This window comes from Monomorium pharaonis, chromosome 7 (assembly GCF_013373865.1).
Source record: "Monomorium pharaonis isolate MP-MQ-018 chromosome 7, ASM1337386v2, whole genome shotgun sequence".
Taxonomy (NCBI): Eukaryota; Metazoa; Arthropoda; class Insecta; order Hymenoptera; family Formicidae; genus Monomorium; species Monomorium pharaonis.
Genome location: NC_050473.1, coordinates 13580213 through 13599682, shown reverse-complemented (window position 1 = coordinate 13599682; position 19470 = coordinate 13580213). Strand labels below are relative to the sequence as shown.

Below are 19470 nucleotides of genomic sequence, written 5' to 3'. Positions count from 1 at the left end.
AATAAAACAATGACGTTTGTGTGCTTCATAAAAATACCTAGAAAGGAATTCTTCGAAATTTGTTCTCAAATACGTATCATAAATTGAACATTGACGTTAATTCAAAGGTATATTGGAGTATGTGAGAAAAATGCCCACAAATGCCAGAGCACATAGGTTATCGCAGATTTTTTTTATTGGTTACTTGGTCAAATCAAAAGGCGCATGATCCGTGCAAAGGCACATTTCCATTAGGACAAATTAGCATTTTACAAAATAGTATTCAGGAGTTTTCAGCTAATATAAAATATATAAAATACAAAAATTATAATATAATATAATAATTAATATAATATAGTATTTACATAAAAATATATAAAAGAGCATCTTTTTATTTGATGCTATGTTCTCGTTATATTTAGTTATTAATTAATTAAATTAATTTCTTTTGCAATTATGTATGTATAATAAAGATAATTTTTATTTAAAGAAATAATCTCCCAAAATGCATTTAAAAAACGCCATATTGATTTAATTGATGCCAGCCTCTACTAGAGGCGCTTCATTTTATATCTTTCCACATAGGAGATTACCACCCTTTCTAGTCCAGTTTGTTCAGAGCCAAACGAGTGCAAACGAGAGAACGTGGTGTCACGCGTGAGGATATTTTTCGAAATCTCTGACGAAAATGGCTATGCACATACCGAAGGCGCCCGGCATGGCGCAGATGCTCAAGGATGGAGCCCGCGTAAGTGATTTCTCATGTTTCACGACTACCGTGTACACGCGACGAACCGCCGTTCCTTTGACGATGCTTACCCTCTCCGGAAGGATGCGCAAGAAAGGGACCGGTTCGCGTTTTCGCCTTTTATGGAAATTTTAGGAATTCACCGTAGCCGAGAATTTGTGACATCACCAAAGGGCAACTTTCGCCAACGATGCTTGAAATGTTATAACTTGATTTAGGAAATCAAACTTGAATAAAATATTTAGAATGAATCATTTTTAGATGCATGTGTGCGTGCGTGTGCATGTATTATCAAAGCTTTCAAAAATTTTTATGAACTTTATGTCTGTAGCAAATGCCAAAACATAAAAATTAACTTTCTACCCTCTCTGGCATGTTATTCCTTATCTTAAAAAATAATATAGAAAATCTTTTTAGGGTTCAATCAATAGTATTTGGTCTAACTGATTTCTATCCATGCAACTTTTTAAAAATCTCTAGGTTTTATATACATAATGCAATTGTTAGAAAAAATAGACTTTCCATGTTAAGATTTGATCATTCAAGATTTTGATGAGTTTGTTATTTCATATTTTAAGTACTTTTCTGGCCTCGAAGAAGCAGTCTATAGAAATATCACAGCCTGCAAACAATTTGCGGATACTGTAAGGAGTGCATATGGTCCTAATGGCATGAATAAGATGGTCATTAATCATATTGAGAAGCTGTTTGTCACTAATGATGCAGTGACAATTGTCAATGAGTTAGAAGTTGAACATCCAGCTGCCAAGTTATTAGTCTTGGCATCAAAAATGCAGGAAGCTGAAGCAGGAGATGGAACAAACTTTGTTATTATCTTCGCTGGAGAGCTGCTTCATGCTGCAGAAGGATTGCTTCGTTTGGTACTGCTTTACAGTATTTAGTTGGTTTAATATATTAGCAAGGAGTGTTTACTTCATATTTAAAATATAAAATTTTTTTTTCAGCAATAATTTATACATGTAATTGAGATAATTTATATTCTGATTTTTTAATTACAGGGCATTACAACTTCAGAGATTATTGAAGGTTACGAGAATGTTTTGAACAAAGCACTTGAAATCTTACCGACCCTAATTGTTCACGAAGTGAAAGATGTACGAAACGAGGAACAAGTGAGGAAGGGAATCAGGAGTACTATTATGAGTAAACAGTATGGAAATGAAGATGTCCTTGCTCATCTTGTCACTAAAGCTTGCATCTCCATTTTACCGGAAAAAACGACATTTAACGTCGATAATGTACGAGTTTGTAAGATACTCGGAGGCGGTTTGGGCAACTCTCAAGTGATGCAAGGTATGGTATTCAAGCGTCAAGTGGAGGGAGATGTTACGAAGAAAATCTGTGCAAACATTGCGGTTTACACCTGTGCTGTTGATATCATTCAAACCGAGACCAAAGGCACCGTATTGATTAAATCGGCCGACGAGCTGTTGAAATTTTCGCGCGGCGAAGAATCGCTACTGGAAAATCAGATCAAAGCGATCGCCGATAGCGGCGCCAATGTGGTGGTGTCCGGTGGAAAATTCGGCAGCATGGCCCTTCACTACATGAACAAGTATAACTTGATGGCCGTTCGTATTCCGAGCAAATTCGACGTCAGACGACTATGCAAGACCGTTGGTGCCACCGCGCTCTCTAAGCTGGTAAATTTATTTGCTTTAATTGAGTCTATCCGACAGTTTTCAGTGCCTTACATATGATGCCTATTATCTGATGTACACATAATTGCATGTATTAGAATATATAAGCTATTTTTCTTATTTTTTAAATATGGATTCCCGAATAATGAGTTACTACTTATCATAAATTTTTTAAATCATTACTTCAATCTCTCTAATCAATCTTATATAAGATTATTTGAGGCATATACTATATGAGATGAAAGTTACGATTGAATGGTCGAAAATCCACTACAAGTTAATCGTTTTCATACGGAGCTATGTGTTATCTCATAGAATAAACTATTGTAATTAGCTAATCGGAGTAAATTATTATAATATTTCTTTTAAAGGTGCCTCCATCGAAAGAAGAGTTAGGATATGCTGATTCGGTGTACATAGATGAATTAGGCGACACCATAGTAGTAGTATTTAAACTGGAGGGATGTGAGAGCCGTGTTAGCACCGTAATTGTGCGTGGTTCGACCGAGAATTATATGGACGACATCGAACGCGCGATTGATGATGGTGTCAATACCTTCAAAGGTATTACGAAAGACGGCAGATTCGTCCCAGGAGCGGGTGCTACGGAAATCGAACTCGCTGCACAGCTGGCAGCGTATGCGGATACGCTACCCGGTCTCCAGCAGTATGCCGCGCACAAATTCGCCACTGCTTTGGAGGTATTTCCGAAAACATTGGCCGAAAGCAGCGGTGTTCGCGCGTCCGAACTTGTATCGAAGCTTTACGCTGCGCATAAGGAAGGAAAGAAAAACTATGGTTTTGACATCGATGTATGTCTTATCAAAGTACTTTTTAATGTATCCGATATATATATAAAATAATAATATTAATTATGTGTCAATAATTATGTAACATGGATTATGTTACAGAGTGAAAGCGCAGCTTTGGTTGATACTGTCAAGGTGGGAATTTTGGATTTGTATCTAACAAAGCAATGGGCGATCAAATACGCGGTTGGTGCAGCATGTACGGTTCTCAAAGTGGATCAAATTATTATGGCAAAACGAGCGGGTGGTCCAAAAGTTCCAGCGGGAGGCGCTCGAGGCGATGAAGACGATTAAGAGAGCAAGACCACAAATTTTCACATTTAATTTAAAACATTACTTGTGTTTCTAAGTTTTTGGGGACCTTATTGAAATAGAGCAAATATAAGTAAATGCCATGTTCATGCTTAATTCTTTTGAGGTTTAATTAGAAAGAAAAGGAATATACTTTCTAACTTGTCTATTTCTACAAATGGAAAATAATTTCTACAATTTTATATTTTTATCTAGTATATCCGTCGAACTTCAAATTGCATTAATTCTTCTGTAATATTAATGTTGAATTCAACAAATATATTGGATATTAAAAAACATATATTAAATAAACTTGTTAAATGTATTGTCTGATATCATTTTCTCTATTACTTTGATTGAACAGAATAATGAAAATCACCAAATAAAGAGTGTGTAATTGATAATAAGTATACGAATTGGTTTTGTAAACTGTAAAGTTGCTAGAATCTGTATAGTAATATTTCTTTGGTTATAAAAAAATCAAATTTGAATAACGAAGTGCATTGATGTGCTTTTTATTTAAAATGAGATAGTTTTATGATTATATCAAAATTAAAAATTTTGATTTTTGAAAGCAAGTATGTGCAATAATTTATGCTGTAGTTTTCTTAGTGCGATCAGAGAGGAACCTGAGAGCGGTCATCGCGTCGTTTTAGGTATTTTCATCCATCAGCGCTTCTATGTGCACAAAATGTGCACATTGTACTATGTAGTCAAATATCTATGAATTCCATAGATAATGTGCATAACTTTTTGAGTCTCTTCTATGCTAAGTCCATGTTTATTTGATTCTGTTTCATGCCATATCCGTAAATTTTACAATTATATGCATTCATATTTTAAATCTGTTTTATGCAAATGTGCATAATCGTGTTCTATAAATGTGCAATACCACATATACATGATATAAATTCAATTAATTAATTTGATAAAAATTTACTCATCGATTGCTGTCGCTGCTCCTACTGCTGATGCTGCTGCTGCTACTGCTACATTCCTTTTCCCGTTTTGATTCTGAAAATGTGATAAATATTATTCCTAAACTTAAACATAGTTTGAATCTCACGAGGCAGCGAAATGAAAGTGCCATTATTGTATTCAAGTCGAATCCCAATACATATTTATTTGATGACAACAAGTTCAAAAGTCTCTACTGTAGTTGTCCTACTGCTCAAAGTTGCTTGAGAGCAATATTTTATTTCGCATCACGTTTATCACATATTTTGTTCGACATAAACGTGATATAAATTCAAATAATTGATTTGATAAAAATTCACTCACCGATTGCTGTCGCTGCTCCTACTGCTGATGCTGCTGCTGCTACTGCTACATTCCTTTTCCCGTTTTGATTCTGAAAATGTGATAAATATTATTCCTAAACTCAAACACAAAAGCAGGTAAAGAAATGTATCACTTAAAAAAATAATATATTTAATACCGAGTCGCTTGATTCATGGATGCCGCTTTCTGCTGACATCATCCTGCTTTTCTCGAACCGCACATTAATAACGATCGCCCGACACCTTATTCGGCACTCCCGATATTACGGATAATATATCACACACGAGTAAAACGTAAACTACGCGCGAGAATTTCACTTGGCGCGACCGTTACATTTGAAAAAGTGAAAAGGACGGCTCGTCTGATTGGCGGCGAAAATCAACCTGGCACGAAAGTGGCGTGACGTCACGTAACTTCATGGAAACGCAGGCCGAGGAAAACCGTTTGAATGAAAATTACGCGCCGAGATACAACAAACGGAGACAAATTCGTTTCGAGAATTTCGTAATACTCGCACGACGACTAGTAGCACTTTAATTGGCACTCGCGATATTCTACCGAACGTATCCTTTTCACACTTTAGGCCGAAGGCAGAGAACGAGACGTCGGTGTCGCAGTCGTAGTCGTAGGAAAAACGTAAGTCGTACATGTCGTAGTATACTATTCTAGACTCTAGAATAGTAGTATATTACGACTTACGTTTTTCTCTGCCTTACCCTACGACTACGAGTACGACATCTACGTCTCGTTCTCTGCCTTCGGCCTTACTCGAATGCGCACGCAAACACTTCACTCAAAACCGCGTAGGCAAACGCACGACGCCGCGCTTTACACATGAATACCTGTGCTACGTACGATCTCGCGTATTGTTTGCTAGCACAATGGCATTCAACACAACACCGTATCTGCGCATAATGAATTCTGAACACGCGAGACACGCAGAAACACGCACGGAGTCGACGGAGCGTCTGACCGGCGCTGGAGAGGCGTACGTGCGACTGGAGCGCGGAGCAACGTAGCGGCAGCGGCGCGGCGTACGCAGGCGTGGCGAGTGGCGCCGACTAGCGCCGAGTACCGCCGAGTCTGCCTGCCTAGTCACGTACGGCCGCTGCCGTCGCCATGTTGCTCCGCGCTCCAGCGCCGGTCGGACGCATCGGACGTTCGGTCGACTCCGTGCGTGCCTCGCGTTCAGAATTCATTGTGCGCAAGTACGGGATGTTGTGTTGAGAATGCCGTCGCACTAACAGACGACCCGCCAGGCATGTGAGATCGAATTCATGTGTAAAGTGCGGCATCGTGCGTTTGTCTTCGGTCTCGAGTGAAGTGTTCGCGTGCGCATTCGAGCAAAGTGTGAAGAGAATACGTTCGGTAAAATATCGCGAGTGCCAATTAAGTGAAGTGCTACTAGTCGTCGTGCGAGCATACGAAATTCTCGAAACGAATTTGTCTCCGTTTGTTGTATCTCGGCGCGTAATTTTTATTCAAACGGTTTTCCTCGGCCTGCGTTTTCACGAAGTAACGTGACGTCACGCCACTTTAGTGCCAGGTTGATTTTCGCCGCCAATTAGACGAGCCGTCCTTTTCACTTTTTCAAATGTAACGGTCGCGTCAAGTGAAATTCTCGCGCGTAGTTTACGTTTTACTCGTGTGTGATATATCCGTAATATCGGGAGTGCCGAATAAAGTATCGGGCGATCGTTATTAGTGTGTGGTTCGAGAATAGCAGGATGATGTCAGCAGAAAGCGGCATCCATGGATCGACCGACTCGGTATTAAATACATTATTTTTTTAAGTGATACATTTCTTTACCTGCTTTTGTGTTTGAGTTTAGAAATAATATTTATCACATTTTCAGAATCAAAACCGGAAAAGGAATGTACGTAGCAGTAGCAGCAGCAGCATCAGCAGCAGGAGCAGCGACAGCAATCGGTGAGTGAATTTTTATCAAATTAATTAATTGAATTTATGTCATGTATATGTGGTATTGCACATTTATAGAACACGATTATGCACATTTGCATAAAACAGATTTAAAATATGAATGCATATAATTGTAAAATTCACATAGCATGAAACAGAATCAAATAAACGTAGACATAGCATAGAAGAGACCTAAAAGGTCATGCACATTACCTACGGGATTCATAGATATTTGACTACATAGTTCAATGTGCACATTTTGTGCACATAGAGGCGCTGATGGATTAAAATGACGCGATGACCGCTCTCAGGTTCCTCTCTGGTGCGATTAAATTTATTATTTGCATCCATGTTATATTCATAATTATGGTTATTTTAAGATTGTCTACACACTTTTTTGTCAAAATAAAGTTCGTGTAAACGTAATCCTAACATATACCGCCCAACTTTGATTACGATAATAGCATGGATATAAATCAAACAACGAATTTTGATACTGACCCTTCAAATAGCGTGTTACCTTCTCGGAAAGTAGCTATGGCTATGTAGTTTTTATCATATGATGAAATGACTGTGATGGCGCTGCGAATCAGCAATTTAGCACGATTTCAGAATCTGTGAGTGTGATAGTGATTCTGGAAAAGACCCGGTAATAACGAAGTTATCAGCATTTTGATATTTGTTTATTTGTGTAATTTTACTGATGAGAAGTACGTCGTAGTGAAATTGTCACAATGTTTCGCACAGTGAGTATTGTAGTCGTTATTTTACGCAAATAAAGTATGGGTTATTTCAGAAGAAAGTACATGTATTACAAAGTCCGTACATTATTTTTTAGGTTATTTTACATGCACGCAATCAAGTCGTCCGGTTAAACAATGCTTGTTACAAACGATACTCGTCACAAGACGCGAACGAAACCACAAGTATAGAAAAATGTAAGTACGGATTACTGATATCATTCAGGAAATTATTTGCAAGCACAAGAGAGGGTACTTGTAATCAAACAATTGACATTTCTACTTGTATGCACAGGATATAGAAATTATTATTAATACTATGTGTAAGACAAAATTTTCTTTTTTTCAATAGGTGTAAATAGTGTAACGTTACTTGGAAGGGTTGGAGCAGACCCTCAAAAACGTGGAAGCGTTGAGCATCCAGTTGTTATATTTTCCCTTGCAACACATACAAATTACAAATATGAAACGGGTATATAATTGACCTAACTTTGCTTTTAAAGCATGGAATATTATGTTTAAAGAAATAATTGTTGAAGTGTATTTCCAGGTGAATTTATGCAAAAAACAGACTGGCATAAGGTATGTGTCTTTAAGCCTAATTTAAGGGACTCTGTATATAAATATTTAAAAAAGGGTCAACGAGCGATGGTAAATGGTAGAATAAGTTACAGTGAATTTAAAGATACTGATGGAAACGTATCCTCTAGTACATCTATTATAGCAGACGATATAATATTTTTTCAATAAAAAGTTTTTACATGTAAATGATACATATATCTTGCCTTTTTCAATAAAATTAATGTAAAAATAAATATTTTCTTTAATAAAAGCAATCCATGTCTAATTAAATAAACACGAATGACCTGCTTGCATGTAAAATATATTTTGATTATAAATTTAAAACGTCAAATGTTCTGAATTTAATATTGTTAATTGAATCTTTGTTGCAGTTAAATTTATTAAAAACTATTGGCATTAGTTTTCAAATTCGTATTAGGTGTATCGACAATAAGTCGACGAAAAAATTTTATTTTTAGCAGATTATATTTTGGATGAGTTGAAAGAATAGTATACGTACTTTCTTAATAACTAAATAAGTCTATATTTACAACATTCATTATTTTATGTACTCTTCATATAACAACTTATATAATAAAACAGCTCTAATTTCTAGAATTTTACATATTTTATACACGCGAAACGATATATAAATTTCTCCAATCTTAGACGCATATGCATTGTTTCGCACTACTATTATGTCTTCATATACGCTGGTACATTATATATATATATATATATATATATATATATATTTTATAGATATATATTTATACACATTTATATATAAACACTTCCGTTCTGACATTTGTCCATGTTAAATTATTTACACGATTGTAAAGAAAAAAGATATACATATACATCTATAATAATATATGTATGTTAATATAGTATATACATATACATATTTATATATATGTATATATATATATATATATATATATATATATATATATATGTATACATTATATTTTTATAGATTTACATATATATATATTTTTTATTCTAATAACATCACGCAATTTCTGACAAAAGTTTCATCTAGATGTGTGTAACATGCACACGTGTTTTATCTAGATAATAATTCCTATTTAACTATATAACTCATTCTGTATTGTATAAGATAGAGATCACAGTATATAAGAAGCCAGATATATTTCTCAATATGTCATTTTATGTCATACCTATCACATTCATTCTTTTTCTTTCGTTCACACTCATATTTTAATTCTCTTACATACTTTTTCAAATTTATATTTTTAGTTTTATATCTTCAAGTGGAAAAATACAATTAGCAATCTTCTTAAAATCTGTTTCCTAATTGTATATGCGTCTCGTTTTCTCTCACGTTTTCTCTATTTTTTCTGCGGACTTTCGTAATTTATCTCGTAGACAAACCTCGGATAAAGAGTCGTGGAATGTAAGCCACAATCACACAGGCAACAAACATAGAAATTTCGAATATAAATTTTGATAGTAAAATATATATTTTTTCTATAGATAAATTTATATATTCTAACTCTGGCCCCGAATTTTCATAAAATTCTTGCACTACTCTTAATATTCATCTTAGCTTTCATTTGCATTTACAATTCATTACCTCAGTTCAATAATTCAACTCAGTTTATATACAAGTTCCTACAACGTATAATCGATTATACGACTCTCGATTGTGACACGTTTTTAATATAACGCATACATCGAGTATAAGGGATACACAGTATTGGTTCCAAAATCATGATATAGGTTTTTTTTTGGAACAATCGACTAAATACATAAACGTCCTCTTATTAAGCAGCAAATATTCTTGGCACAAATACGTGAAGTAACGGAGAACCGTTTCGGCGCATATACAGTAAGAGCTTGAGAAAATCCAGTTAAAGTTTCATTCAGAATTCTTGCAAGATCTAATCTATGTAAGATATATAATTATTGAACTGTCGTAAACAGATTTTATCAAGCTCTTTGTACTTCGGAAACTATAAAAACATTAATTTTTCTGTGATGTATTTACATTGAATGTTTTAAATCAAATAAAGTCTCTCTTTAAGGTCGACCTTATTTTCGAACATGGACTACGTTTTGCCAAAAAAGTTGCACATCACAGAATATATAATAGTATACACTTAAGATTAAGAGAAAAAAGAAACTTGTAAAGAACGGAAAGATCTGGTAACAGTTCTCCTTCTGGCATTCTTTGTACATTGAATCGTCGTGTGTTCTTAAGTGCATCCAAGATGTCTCATACACATCTTGTTGAAAAAGTGGAAAGGAAATTGTTCAGTATGTGAATAATTTATCCCGCGAAGAGAGCGAGGAAAAGAATAGGATGAAATATCCACAAAGATTTAACTTCATATCGAAGTGTCTGTCGTTATCAGCACTTAACGCGAATCTATATGAGGGCAACTTTTCTTGCGCTTCTTAACGCACCTTTATAATAATGGAAGTGGAAAAAATTCTTACACGAGAATTCTTGCAACTTGGACTCTCTGATAAACAAAAAGCTGGGCATATAGAGCATAAAATTTAATTTCCTGATCTTTGAAAGAATCCCTCATCCCTAGAGCGCCAATGTGCCTCTGCGAATTTAATAAATGATTGCTCGTTTATCTTCTAACGCTTATATTCTCGGAGTCTCGCATTCTTAATATTATAGGTTTTATCACGTTTTGTCCTGTAATTTACATTTCAAACGTCTTACAACATACTTACATATTAATGATTGCATTCGGAAAAATCGTCAGCACACTTCTTTATATCAACAACCACTGAATTTCGAAATTAGATCTTGTCTTCGTCGTATTTTCCCCAAGTTTCATCAACGAATTACGCTTTTCGGATTCTTTCTCGAAGGTTTCGGGTATTTTTGTGCGGATGGTACCACTTTTTTCTTATCCACAAACCGACGAACTGGACGGAGTTGATGCTTACTTAATTAATCTTCAAATTCATTCCGTAATCCGTCGATCGGTTGCCAATATGGAACCCTTCTTACGTCGAGGTCATTTCGCCGCTGGTTCCCAGTCTGTTGTGGTGCGATTACGCACGATCATTGCGTTCCTACCATCGCTAGGTCCCGCGTCACTTCCTCTCTTCCGGTTCCTGATTGGTCTTAATGAGATTGTACGCGTGACTTCTGTACTTGGCAGGTGGATCGTGTAGCGACAGGGGCTGCTGCTGCTGTTGTTCACCCGACGGCTGGCTCATACTGGACATCGAGAGATCTGTTGGCATGTCCGCTTCCGGCTCCGCCTCGGGACTTCCGGAGAGAGCTCTCTCTTCTTCCGGTTCCGACTTTATTCTCATCTGATGGCGCAATGATGATATGTTCTTGATATTCTTCAACTCGACTGAGTTACGCAGAAATCTGCAAAGAATTAGATTCATTAAATTTTTTTCCTCCAAAAACAATTTTTACATATTATATAAGTGTGGAATTTGGATTTTTAAAGTTACTGTAGAATTATAGTATAATAGTAACAGCAAAAATTTTGATATTATTGAAATAATGAAATTATTTCAAAATTTGAAAATTTACTCGTATAACTTTCGTATTTTCATGGTACAGCAATGATAATTATTTGCTATAATACTCACTGATAACAATGTCGTTCGCCTTGGACTTTTCTAAGTATATTCACGCGGTAGTAATAACGTAAAGCTCTGCTCATTTTGTCATAATTCATAGAGAGATGATTCTTCTGGATGCCCCAGAGTCGCGCCAGACCAGGTGGATCGACAATCTTGAAGACGCCGGTTTCCCGACTTTTCCACGAGATGTAATGCTGGTACCGTTGCCCGGGGTCGTTCAGCAATTGCTGAAGGAAGTCCCAGAGTAGTCTTCCGTCTAAACAGAATGACGGAAATTGTGCTACAATGTGAATAACAATCATGGGAAGATTAAAGTAACGATACTTGGAGAATCTATATTTAATAAGATGTTCCATGCTATTGCATGTTATCTGATATTATTTAAAAACTGAAAAATGTCAAAAAACAACCAAAACAATGCCTGAAAGATCATGATATTTCTTAACTGTCTTTACGATACATTCGCGTTGTTTAAAACGCAACGGTGATTTTTTGCCAACACAATCGCCAACTAAAAATCGTAGACAATCGCAGATACTAACTGGTGTTGGGTTCTGACGAATCGCTGGGGAAAAATTCTCTGGTTGCGCTGGCGGCAGTCGACCGGAATGCACCAGGCGTCAATGGCATCAACTGATGCGGTAACGTTGGACTTGGTTGATCCTTGACGCTTACTTCGCTGAGCCTCTGTGCCGTTAGGGCAGTCGGTGTGGCTGGTGGACTACTGTTGCCACTCGATACTTGATGAGTGTTGTCCTCGTCCGAGTCGCTCTTGTAGACCTGTGTCTGATTCGCATCGGTCGCGTGGCTAGGTGAACCCGACTGACTGTCCACGGACGGCGCCGGTGATAGCGTCACCGAGTTGGCCGACATTAGCGATGCGAGATTCGTGGCATATGGCGGTGTGTCCGTCGTCCACGTTGGCGTAGGCGGATGCGAATGTGGACTCAGCGGATATGTGGACTGTCTGGTCGGTGTCACCGGGCTGCTCGGCAGGCATCTTTGTAGCTGATTGTGCTCGCGTAGCATGGTTAGCACATTGTGCAGCACGTCGCCGGCACTTGGACATCTCTCGCCCATATCGGCCTTGGTCAGCAGGCATAAGGCCTTGCCGTTCATTTGGAATACGTCCATGTCGAACGGTGGCAGGTCAAATTCCCGTTCGGCCCACCGCAGGAACGCCGCTACGTCCTCCCGCGACCACAGTCTAGGGTCGGACACTGAAAGGAGAGAAGATGCCATTGGTTGTATTCGCGGTAGTCCTTGTAACCACTGTGCGGTTTAACATTGTCTGTACGTTCATAATTAATTCACCGATTCTCTTAACGAAATTAATATATTAATATTAATACGAATAATCTAATCAAAGCAATTAAGTGATAAGAAAAATTTACATCATTTTTATTTAGGATAAACTTTATTCATATAAAAATTCTATAAGATTGGTCTGAATTTTTAATTCTGTAAACTTACCTAAACTTGTTGGTAGATGAGTTTTAAAATCCAAAAGAGGACTGGGTGGTGGATGCGTAGGCGGGAAACCCATCGTAGGTCCATATTGAGTCCTCCAGAGGGCCCAATCCGGACCGAAAGGCAATATAGCCGGGGGTAGCCGAGGTTCCATTCCGGCCATTCCGCCTGCGGCGGAAACTGGCGGTAGCTGCGATATTTGAATTGGTGGCAGCAATTTCATAACACGCCTCAGATCTGTCAGTGGTTCCTATAACAGAAGAAATAAATCAAATTTATTAACACTGTTTATTTAAAAAAAAAGTTTCGGGGAAGGGGAGATTTTAAGATGCTCATAAGCATCGATATTTAGCTTAGTATCTGTGTTTCAAGTCTGACGAAACTTGTCGGCGCGCAGTTTATGTTGAGCTAAGAATATTAAATTAATATAAAAATTATATTCATCGCCAAGATCCGATGCAGACCGTATAGAGCCTTTTACTTCATTAATATGTTTAAAACATTTATCGGTCTGAAAATTAATGTAAAAAAGTGATATTTGTACGAATCTCGTAATTCAAATGTAATTTTGTGTAATCCTACAAATATTTTATATTTGTAGGATTACGAAATATAATATTACAATATCAATAACATCTTCATTATTTAATAATTGGTTTAATATTTGTGTGTGGTCGTCACTTCAGTCTTCATTATTCTTCCTTCGAAAATTATGGCTTTACTAAATCTTAGATGCAACGTTATATCGTTCGATCTGCTTAGCGAGCGCGTAACATGAAACGATGTTGGCGTCATTTCGACGCTACAGGCGCACGAAAGTGATCTCTATATTTATTTGCGACTATAGAGACGCGACACTGTGACGTAAAGTGCAATCTTCCGTATCTATACCGTCGAAAATCGATCCTTGATATATAGCGCTTTACCTCGTCTAACGATCGGCTCGTCGATGTAGAACGACGGAAGATAATAGCTTCAGATTACAGTTACACGTCGGCTTCTTACAACGTGGACGTGGAACAAGTAAGATAATTCAAGAAGAGAGGTGGAAGACGCGCGAAACGAGAAGAGGAGAGAGGAGAAAGGAAGAAAAGCGTCGCGACGGCGGCGTTTCGTGGCGTCGTCGCTCTCCATTTCCTGATCGGCGACCGGTTTGCAGACTGTTCATCGACTATTAGCATAGAATGTGGGGGCATAAGAATGAAACCCGGCAGGAAACGTGGATTTACATAACGTATTTCCATCGACGTCGACGAAGCTATTTCCGTTCGCGACGTCGGCTCGCGGAGACCCGAGTCCGGCTAAGCGAAACTCCTTATAGCCAACGTCAAGATTCTTAGTTTCGTACAAACTCGGAGCGAGTTATGCTGTTCGTTTCGCGAAAACTCCCTACTCAATTACTTCCAAAATCTTGATATTTAATCGTCATCGTTTACGGATATGCCGGAACTAGAAATAGTTTCAAGAACAGTCTTTGACTTCAGAGGATAAGTTAGTAAAATCTCCAATTAAAAGTGGGTCACTTTGTAAAGTTTATCATAGTTACAATAAGATAAGAATTACATATCTTATAGTTTCCAGAATACTTTGCGATTGCGTTACGGTAGAATGCAAACAAAAAGAAGTTAATTGTGGAAAAGTAGTATGAAGCAACGTGGCTTCGCCATCTCGGTAACGACATTATTTGCATGATAATCATATGTTCCTAATCCATATACTTGATTAGGTATAATTATTAACGTATCGTCGCACGATTGCGCTTAACGCTGCGGCACGTTATATAGCAGCTTCTTACACTTTGACTCGTGACATTGTAATACAAAAAATTGCGGTTACGATCTCATTTAATGTGACTTGTAACAAGCGTACTTATGAAAAAGCCTATTGACGTCAACATGCGCTCGATATTATCGAGGCTATATAAAATTATACGTAACAACTATTGTAATGTGATACTCTTACATTGTTTTACATATTTAACATTAGCGTTATTTGAACTCGATATAAGAAGCAACTCTATTCTGAGAATGTAGAGAATGAAAAATATGCTCTGTTTGTATAGATATGAAACATTTTCTCATTTCAACTTTTCTAATTATTTTTTTTAAATAATTGTGTTACAACATATATTTATTACATCGATTATTATCACAAATAAAAATTAACGTATTTTTTAAATTTATAAATTAATTTTAAATTTATTTCTTATCTCTTCGAAGAAAGATTCGAAGAAATCAATCTGCGATACTATTTTGCCTTTTTTTGTTCAAGATTCCGTGATCGATGAAATATTTTCTGGAATATTTTCAGTAAAAGAAACTCCTTCGTAAAATTTCAAAAAATGATCGGAGGAAGCTCTCGGTGGTACAATTGTGGTGCGATGCTCGCTCGAGGAGAGACAGAGAGAGAGAGGGTGAGGGGGGGAGAGAAAGAAAAGATTGCCCTGAGGGAAGAAGACAGGAACTTCAGCATGCGAAGGTCGATGTGCCGTTGTCTCGCACCAGGAAATCCTGGTAGTCTCTTCGGTCTTCCCCTTCTCTCCTTTAAATACCGCGAACGGGAGAGGGCCTTATACTCAGGTGCTCTTTTCGGTCGGCAATTTTTTTTATGACTCGACTAATTAAAGCGGCGTCAAGGGATGAATTTGAGGGATCGTCTTCGCATCTGCTTCCTGACATTGTTTTTACAAGTTTTTTGGTTACTATCACTCTGAATTATAAGATAAAAGATCTATGAATATAAAAATCTTTACTAGTCCTTAATTTAAAATTCATCACCTTTTGATTATAAAATTTCTAATTTTCTTTTTAAAATTTTGATATACAATTTCGACCGAGGCAATTTTAGCGTGACGGAATGCGCTCTCAAGAGATGGAGGGAGCGATAATTGCGCGAGGCACATTTTTCTCTTTGATCGCAGGGAAGGTAACAAGAAAACACCGGATTCTGCGGTTCCGTTCGCGTGTTTCTTCCGCGAACGTTCCCTTTTTTTTTTGGCGACGGAAGAAAGGAGAACCGATCGCTTCGCGAGTAGCGGCGGAAGCAACAGCAAAAAATTGCAACCGCGACGCTGCTCGAGACTTCCGGTACGCGGCTGAAGGACGGAGAATGCACCGGAAGCGCGTTCGATCGCGACGAGGTAACACTGACATTTCCGCGTTGCCTATTTCTTCACGCTATGTCACGACGTTTGCATAATATGTGTTTAGGTTCTTGAAAACCCCTGAGAAAACACTTGAAAACCTCCTCTTCTTCGTTTACAACATGAGTGAATTTTATTTCGCTGTATGAATATTAAAATTTTAACCTTTATTACATGACGCAGTCATATATATATATATATATATATATGTGTGTGTGTGTGTGTGTGTGTGTGTGTTTTAAAAAATAAAAAAAGAATACTGACTCGCAATGTTATTTAAATTTAATGATTAGATTGATTTTTTTCTTGTTATAGTCATCAACAATATAGAAAAACAGATAGAAAAACAAGAATTAAATTAATTTATAAAGCATATTAATTACACTCTTTCACACACGTTTAGCTTTTTCTTTTCATCAGTCTTATATCTTATTTCGCAAAATTTTTCTCTCTCTTCCTGTTTCTTTATCTTTATTTTTCTCTCATTCTGACATTTCTTCTCTTTCTTTCTCATTTCAATAGAGTTCCTGTCACGTGGAGGACCTGCAATGACCTTGATTATACCGTCTTGTTTACGATCGATCTTGCAACTTAACGACCGGGTTTCCCAACGCGAAAAAGCTCTCGACCGATCATCGTCGCAAATGTGTTTACGTTGTCGCATGTCGAATAGCTCGGAAGTCTTCGCGTAGAACTGAATGCGATAATCGTTCGGGTGTAGATAACGCGACTCAGGTAGTAACTGTCATTTGCCATCAAGCATCGTAATAGCCATGTGTCTCTCACATATTGCCATGTAAATATTACCGGAAGCGAACCTCGATTCACCCGGTGTCGCGGAAGGCGCGAATGAGCTACGTAAATGAGCAAATTAAAAGAATAAAATTCATGCGTGCGATGCATATCATAAATACGTAACATTACTACGATGACTGTATTTTCTTATCAAAATTAAGGGATAGACCTGAAAATTTCAGGGCTTTGTTCCTATATATTTTCACGTTCCAGTTTGTGACTATCAGAAGTCTATGCATTACGAAATTTTCTTTAATAAGATACTGTGTAATTTTCTGATAGTAAGAAACTATATTGGAACAAGAAATCCTTAAATTTAAATCTGAAACAGATTTGAAATAATAAAAAATGAAAGCAAAGGTCTAATCTAAACAATTTTAACTTAAAAAAAAAAAAAAAAAAAAAAAAAATAATTAGCAAAACAAATTATTGTATATTGCATGAAATAAATTTGTCGATTGTTTCCGCAAAAATTTACTTATCAGTATGATATTAGATGTTAGAACGCTAATTAGAAAAGAATTTCCTGTAATGTTAAAATAAATAAGGATTGTCCTTTGGGGAAAAAAAAGAAGCCTGATTATCGTAGACATTACCAAATACCCCTCTTGCTTTGCGCCAACATCTCGATACATCAGTGCAAAGATAAAAACACTAATGTAACGTATGCAATAAAATAACGATATTCGCGAGTCATCTCCCTCGTCTTTGAATCGGTGGTCTTCTTTTTTCCTCCCATGATTGTATTTAAATTTCACTGAGAACGAGTTGAAATGCATGAGGTGACACCACGTGCTTCTCATGTGAAACGCCGCAATCTGCGCCCAACGCGGGCGGTTCGTCGACGAAAAACACGTTCGCGGAGCGAAGCGATAAAACGTAAAACGTTTTCTTCTCCCCGGGCGACAATTTAATCCCCGTCAGTCAAACACGACACGCCTCGGGGCCGTAATCGGTCAGCCGGCGGGTCGGTAAAGGATCCGTGATTAGACCTCGTCACATCCTTGTCGTCTCGATCTCATCCTGTAGGACGTCGTTAGTCGTCGTCGTCGTCGTCTTCGTCGACGTCCTCGTCGTCGTCAGCGTCATCGTCGTTGTTGTTGTCTTTCTTTGTCGATTGTCGCGGTCCCCTTAATGTCAGAGGTTCGTTATGCCTTATTCATATCGGCCCGCTGGCACGTCTACACAAACGACCGGTTGCGTAACCCGCGCACGAGAAAACGACATGTGCGATTTGTTAAGATTAACACGTACACACGTACACACACGCACGACACGTATACATTCGCTCGCGGTATCGCTCGACTCGGTGCCATTGTTGCGCGAGATCCAAAATGAGTCTCCGACGATGACTTTCTTGATGCGTGCACTCCTATGTGTGATAGGAAATCTTGGACCGCGTACACCAGAAAGTGATAAGCGATAAGTCAAGCGTATACGAGTGGAACCATATATCAAAAATAATTCAAACGCACAATGTAACGAGTTCGTCTATTAGCGATAAAGATGCATCATATGGGAAACACAAGTCGATTACGAACACTAAATTAATTCGTAGGATGAATTTATCGAGAATAATTCGACGATAGATTTCTAATTTCATATTTTATATCTGCGCACTGAGATAAATAATTTCTCGCGACGTATAAAGATTACAGGAAACATTTTATATAAAGTAGAAAAACATAAATGGATCAATTAAAGTCCTCAAGGATCGATATTGATGATGAGCATGAAAGGCGTCTTTAACAATATCTACGCACTGAACCAAAACTATACATAAATTCCAATGAAATATTCATTCTACTAATGAAAAATTTATTAAAATTGGTCCAATTAATTATTTTATTATCATGATGTTTTATTTGTTGTAACAAAGAATAATTCGTTATATTAATAAATTTATTTATGGTTAATGAAAAGGTTCAATGTAATATTTATGCTATTAACAAAAAGTTTATTATATCAAAGAATTTTTTAGTCAATAAACGTCATACATTGATACTAACAAATAATATTTTTTTCAGTGCGAATGAGAGCCGATGATCTCGCAAGAAATGATGGTCCAAGCAGTGTAACAACTCTGTTCTGACGTCGGCGTCTCCTCGGGTCGAGAAGGAAGTAGGTAAGTACCAAGTATCCACGCAGATGCACGCGCACACACGCACGCAGAGCTATGCACACATACGCACGGAGAGACGGATGCGCAACGACGGATCAAACGAACGTTTCGCAATGTCGGAAGAGGCAAAAAGAAATAGCCGTGCATCAAAGGCAGAAGTTTCGACTCGTATCGCGCGAAATAATCGTGCGAGTGGCGATTAATGTGCATTAATAATGCGATACCGTGCGCGATAATGATCGCTCTTGTTGATTACGTGCCGATCATTCATTAGACCGGACCGGCCCGTCGTATATCGATAATTGAGCGTGAACGGCGCCGACACGTCCGCGTGTCACGCTCTCAGCGCGGCATAA

At 37.5% G+C, this 19470-nt stretch overlaps 3 protein-coding genes across 5 annotated transcripts in view; 2 read left to right on the top strand and 1 right to left on the bottom strand.

The window, feature by feature from the left end:
* Positions 1-570: 570 nt before the first annotated feature.
* LOC105832375 (T-complex protein 1 subunit theta) lies at positions 571-3813 on the top strand. Its single transcript, XM_012673258.3, has 5 exons — positions 571-727; positions 1306-1608; positions 1747-2391; positions 2760-3200; positions 3300-3813. Exons 1-5 carry the CDS (start codon positions 668-670, stop codon positions 3489-3491), a joined length of 1641 nt encoding a protein of 546 aa, XP_012528712.1. The 5' UTR covers positions 571-667; the 3' UTR covers positions 3492-3813.
* Positions 3814-7277: 3464 nt separating this feature from the next.
* Positions 7278-8262, top strand: LOC105838087 (single-stranded DNA-binding protein, mitochondrial). Its single transcript, XM_012683376.3, has 4 exons — positions 7278-7436; positions 7529-7628; positions 7783-7902; positions 7981-8262. The coding sequence occupies exons 1-4, from the start codon at positions 7425-7427 to the stop codon at positions 8178-8180; spliced, it is 432 nt and encodes a 143-aa protein (XP_012538830.1). The 5' UTR covers positions 7278-7424; the 3' UTR covers positions 8181-8262.
* A 938-nt stretch (positions 8263-9200) lies between these two features.
* LOC105838086 (ets DNA-binding protein pokkuri) overlaps positions 9201-19470 on the bottom strand; it is a 38210-nt gene continuing 27940 nt past the window's right edge. For 2 of the 3 annotated variants that reach the window (XM_012683373.3, XM_012683374.3), the window contains exons 2-5: positions 13059-13305; positions 12128-12805; positions 11592-11841; positions 11076-11361 (exon numbers count right to left, since the gene is read on the bottom strand). In XM_012683373.3, coding sequence (XP_012538827.1) covers positions 11076-11361; positions 11592-11841; positions 12128-12805; positions 13059-13278 — 1434 coding nt within the window. In that variant the 5' untranslated portion in view covers positions 13279-13305. Of the gene's footprint in view, positions 11362-11591; positions 11842-12127; positions 12806-13058; positions 13306-19470 lie in introns of all 3 variants that reach the window. The other variant, XM_012683375.3, reaches the window with a different exon arrangement.